The following is a 6,000-nucleotide window of genomic DNA, read 5'->3' as shown; positions in this document are numbered from 1 at the left end:
ATTATCCCTCGTTTGCAGAAAATGATAGTGGTGCGACAAAAATGATCAAATGATGGTGATTTAACACTCATTTTTGTGCAACAGCACAGAGGAACCATTTAAAAGAAAAAAACATAATTTACAGTACACAATAAAATTTTCTTTTTGAAAATAGACCTGGAGATAAAGATGCATCTCACATGCTGGCGAATATAATAGTTCCATTTCTATGCTTGTGTTAGTTTGTACAGCTTGTCGGCATAATAATGCATCAATTACTTTCAGTAGATTAATTACACTTAAAGAAAAACTATAAAGTACTGCCACAAATCAGTCAATAAATAATGACAAATTCGAGAAATTTTAGATAATTTCTTGCACTGATGCTCATTCTATCAATGAGTTACACGACTACACTCTCACTGATTGAAAGTATAAAAATAATTGCCTGCCTTTATTGAACAGTAATTAGAATGAACTGTTAGAAGAGCTCATGGAAGAGAAATGAAACAATGAAAAAAACATGTGCGATGAGCAATGATAGGTAATGATAATGAATGTGGTAACAGTAGCTTCACTCAATTAGTTTCTGCATTAGGATGCTTATATAGTTATGACTCATAGTTTGCTCATCATTGCATTATTTATCTAATTCTCTCTCTAGCCCTTTCTCTCTGATAATCTTTATACAACCGAATTTTGATTCATAAAGAGTAATGCAATCTCTCTCTTACACACACACAGATATTGCTGATCTATGAAATTTCCCTTAACGTAATGCACAAAAAATGAACAGCAATAATTGAGAAACAATAAGGGGAAAAAAATTAACAGGATGTGTTGCATCTGAATAAGAATTTGTTGATGAAATGAAAACCAAGAGAGATATTATAGGTTTCAAACAACTTTTATTAACAATACTGTAAAAATAAAGGTTATGAAATGCAATTAGGCTTCAAGAAGGAACAATTCTTGTTTTACAAGCAAGATTCAATATTATAAATTAATTTGGAAGCTAGTACAGAAAATTTACTTTTAAATGAATACCTCTTTCACACCCTGTATGCAAAAACATTAAGGTTGTTTTTTGTTACTGTAGATATTCTTTCTTTAACCTCAGGGAGTTGAGCCCTGACGTCAAGGATTGTGTATGTGTTGTCATTGGAATCAGGGTTGAACTCTGAGGTTAAAAAAAAAATCGATAGCAAGAAAAAACAACCTTGTTTATGAGTACTGGGTTTGAGAGGGTCAAAGCAGAGGAATGTGATAAAAAAATAACTATGCAAAAAATAGATACGAAATATATTATGGATAAATTATTCTTGTAAAATCATGATTGAGCAAGAAAATGTCCCATCATTGAAAAATCCATAGTATCACATAACAAAAAATTAATAAATCAAATATAATATGTATATGCGCACATATAGTACTCAATAAATCATTGCTTCAAGCTTATTTAAATTCCACAGTACACAAAAGAAATACAATATTCAATACTAGGCAAATCGAGAGACTGTTCATCCTTAAATAACAATCATCTATATCACGGAACGTAGCCTTTAGCTTCTCTCTAATATGTATCTGTTTATTAATTATATGCAATTTACTGTGGAATGAAAAAGACTGAAAATTGCTGCTCTACAGTATTAAAATGCTCTTTCTTACAAATTAAAAAGCTTAATCAGATAATTTAATAAACTATTATTTAACAATTTTCACACGTCTAAATATGAAAATTAAAAACAAAGTATAGTTTGAAATATTAAACAAATTAATTTTTGCTTTTATTTGTAACAGTTGAGTTATGTTATGGGGTTTCAAAACAGACCTTTTCTTTAGCTAAACTAAAGAAAGTTTGAAAAAAATTTATGCTTGAGACTGACACTAATTAGCTGTTATTAATGATAGCCTAAGCACAAATTCACATTGATGGGGCTTTTGGTCAAAAGTTGATAGGCAATTCATATAGAGGCCTTACGCATATCACATATACATTTAGTATATATATATATATATACACAAGCTTCTTATACATTTCAAGAATAATTTGTCAAAAAAAAAAGTTTGAAGTTGTTCTCATAAATAGTTTTGGTTGGTGAGCTCTCATAATGAGTCTAATTTTAGCACAAGATTTCTCTTACAACTGTTTTATCAAAAAATACTGATAATTATATTTACATAAAAAACCCTCAAAAAATCCTTACTGGGGGAGAAAAAAATTCACATAAGCATAATTTTCAATGCAAAGAATTGTAATTACAGTGAAACTTCACTGGTAGACCATCTCCTAATTCAGCCAATGTTTTTCTATAAACTGGAATTTTCCCCATTCACATTACTTCTGAGGAGCAGAGAATAGCTCTCTTAGATAGGCCTTATTTTATTTGATTAACAAAGAATTCACAGATACAGTGGTAACTCACTCATCTGTAATTTGCTTCAGAACTCACGAGTGCTGAAACAATAGATATCAAACTTGTCTGTAAACGATAAATATCAATAAGTCGTCTTTGAGGCTGTCAAAGCAGAAGCATTGTTCATAACTGACAAGACATTGTTTTGAATTCATTGAAATTCATTGTTTTCTTGCATATAAAACTGATAAGTTCCAAGAAATTTTATTCTTGCCAAAATGTGACAAGTGATGAATTTGAAAAGTTTTGAAATCATCTAGCACAAAAGCATGAATATTATTGCTGTATCATAAAAAATGCCTAAATCATTGCATACAATTAAGTACAAACCAGTGATTCTTTAGCATTTTGATTTTAACCTTTAATTATACCCCAAATTATGATATATTTTAAGTTATAGTTAGATGATATTTCAATGAAATCTCTAACTTCTGATATCGCTGAGACTAAGAAAACAATCTTGAAACTCAATCCTTTGTGATCTATATCAATCTCTCAATACACAGAAAACGAATAGTAAACTTGTGTGTTGGGGATAATGGTTTTAAAACAAAGTATAATTACAAAACATAATCTATCAACTCAAACTATCAATCTATCACTCAACTTTTCACTAAATGACTTAATATGCAGGATGCAGTAACTCTATAATCAAGCAACATAAATGGTTAGTGGGCTATTTTCTTCGGAATGTCATTGAATATGAATTGAAATAAACTTTGAAGTTGACATAAAAATCATTTATTCAAATTTCACCTTCAAATAATTAAAAAACTATGAATTTATGCAAACAAACATGAATGAACACATAAAAGAAAGTTTTATTAGTGAATTCAATCCGCATTATGCAATTTTTTTAAATCCTGTGATGATCAAATTCATTTATAAATGGTTCTTATAGAGCAGCAAAGCGAAATTTTCACCATAACTATTTTCTAGAATTTTTTGCTCCTCAAAAAAAAAAAAAGAAAAAATTAATTTTTCTAAGCAGGGAGCAAGTATGAAAACAATTTAATGAAATGCCTATTTCCAGAAGCTATGATGAAGGCAACAGTCATAATGATGAAAATATAATAATGATAGCAAAGGATGGTTAAATAATTACAAAGGATGGATAAAGACCTTTGATTCGATTTTCAAATACTGGGGTATTACTAGTGACAATTTTTTTTTTTTGCCATCAAGGTCATATTACATAAAAGAGAGAATTTTTTCTTTTCATATAGAAAACATCAACTATAGAAACATTGAATAGTGTCCCCAATTTTCAAAACTACACATAAGTCAAACAATTTATGGTAATATATAGTTCTATATATATACACACAAGGAAATGCAAGGCAAAACCAGAATGCTCTATTTCACATATTGTTTCACCTCATGAGCTGCCAAAATAATATAGGGGTGTGTGTACTTGACTATAATATAAATAATTTTCAATTCTCATTTGATACTTTTCCTAATAACAGAAAATTGCATGAACATAAGATATCAAAAATCATTTCATGTAAATAACCTACTCTCTCTCTGTAGTATCTCAAATATTCCTATAAATAAAATAGCCAAAAAATAGTAGAATAGTTTCATTGAAATTATGGCACTTACAATTGCACTTGATACAAATGAGAAATCGTGCAGAAAACACTAACCATCACTTAGTTAAATGTACCACATGCAGACGTGACTAGAAAATTATAATTGATAAGGTAATCAAAAATATTTTATTGAAATATGGTATATAATTCAATGGACTGTAATATTTATATGACAAAATCATTATTTCAAGTTTTTGAATCATGTAATAAATACAATCATCATTCTAAAGGAACACAACTTATTATGCCTTTGCACTTCAAGTAATCAACTTTAGGAAAAAAAACATTCTTGCAATATTCTATAAACAAAGAAAATTTTTTTATATATTCAACCTTTTTCTTCCCAATGAAAACAAACCAATATGAGGATACACCTTGTTTGTGAACTCTCTTGCTTCAAAGGCTACAGGGAACTTATTAAAGGTGTTCAGGATGGGTGCGAATAGAATCTATCATTTTACTTGGTGGAAGAGCACCAATACAAATTTGATGGATGGCAACAAAAAGAGGAAACCTTGGATGAATAAAAAGGAAAGAAGACAGTATTGTATTACTATATATCAACCACATTATGCAATTATATTTACTAAAAAACAATAATACCGTGGGAAAACTATAAACAGTGGAATAACACTTATTTGGAACCAAGGGAAATGCTATCATTTGGGCATTGTTATAACTTAGATCGTGTAATCTATGATTACTACCTTAAACAACCATAAATATTTTTTATGGGCATTGTATTATATTTTATCATGTATATATAGTATTTAGTTTTCATAATTGCATTTTTAATTGGGGGTTGCTGTATTTTAGAAATATATGACATCCATATTGGTCACGGGCATCTTTTTCTCAGCCACCTTGTTGGGCATTTTGCCTAGCACGGAAAGGAACTATATCATGCCATGGGAAAAATTTTGTTTATAGTTACCAGGATTTTGGTTGAGATCTTTTTTTGTGCATTTTGAACTTGAGATTGAACCAGACTTATTTTTTCTCTAAGTTATTGATATAAACCTGCAAGACTATGTAGGAGGTCAGAAGGCCACCCTCCCTTTTGAGTACATTTCTGTACTCAATTCACCATGTTCTAATCGGACTGTATTAGCTGCTTTGATTCATGTATGTGTGAAACTGCTTTTACCACGAATTCTCTATAGTGAAGGCAAATCTAAAGTATAAAAAGTCTGAGAAATTGAATTTTCTGGATGTTATGTCGAAACAAATATTTGGAAAGAAAAGTGAGTTGTTTCCTCCAGGAATCAAACCTGGTTCCCCTTGCATACTGGGCAAGTGCGCTAACCAATACACCAGACGCACACTTTTCAATTCCTTATAACACGCATTATTAGCATGAAGCATCTCTACTCACTATTGGTCTAGTGTGAACTCCGCCAAAGATTGCCACGAGATATTTGTTCTCCCATTGTAGACGATGGACCACAAAGATATCGTGAATGAAAAGGTTTTGATTATATCTCTCTCTCAATGTACATACTTATAAAATCCGCTTGCTAGACCTACAGCTTATTGCCGATCTTAAACGGCAGAATTCACTGCTTTTTCTCATGTCTTGCCGGTAGGTTAATAGCACCAGATCTAATTATCACTGAAGATTTTTTGAAGAAATTCGTTACACTGCTTTGGGGAGCCGCAGGTGAAAAAGTTTGACAATCCCTGGACTATAGGCTGATTATTTCCCAGGGAAAAATTAGGAATGCTGCCAGTTCTCGCTAAAAAAATAAAAAATAAAAGCCATAGGTGAGCAAAGTTGCAAATTATTGTTAAAACTGCAGAAAAACTGCCAATGGTAGGAAATGAAGCACCTTTGCAAATCTCAATGAATTAAAATGAATTCTATGAAAAAAAATCTTCATAACAAATATGTCAGATGAATATTCACATATTTGTGGTCACAAGAATCATCACAATTTCAAGTTAGTATTTTAATCCTTGATTTCAGTAACCACTAAAAATTCAAGTGCTTCATTGAAATTTTCATAAAA

At 30.4% G+C, this 6,000-nt stretch overlaps 1 protein-coding gene across 1 annotated transcript in view; it reads right to left on the bottom strand.

Annotated features, from left to right (window-relative positions):
* Nucleotides 1–867: 867 nt before the first annotated feature.
* The window catches only part of LOC149067661 (glycerol-3-phosphate dehydrogenase [NAD(+)], cytoplasmic-like), a 51,588-nt gene continuing 46,455 nt past the window's right edge, over nt 868–6,000 (bottom strand). Inside the window, exon 8 of the mRNA XM_089252546.1 lies at nt 868–4,505. Within this exon, the coding sequence (XP_089108672.1) occupies nt 4,409–4,505 (97 nt within the window). The 3' untranslated portion in view covers nt 868–4,408. The remainder of the gene's footprint in view (nt 4,506–6,000) is intronic.

This window comes from Pholcus phalangioides, unplaced genomic scaffold (assembly GCF_987345545.1).
Source record: "Pholcus phalangioides strain wild (caught in Gottingen) unplaced genomic scaffold, Ppha-v1.0 ptg000029l_1, whole genome shotgun sequence".
NCBI lineage: Eukaryota > Metazoa > Arthropoda > Arachnida > Araneae > Pholcidae > Pholcus > Pholcus phalangioides.
This window is presented reverse-complemented; position numbering and strand designations above follow the sequence as displayed.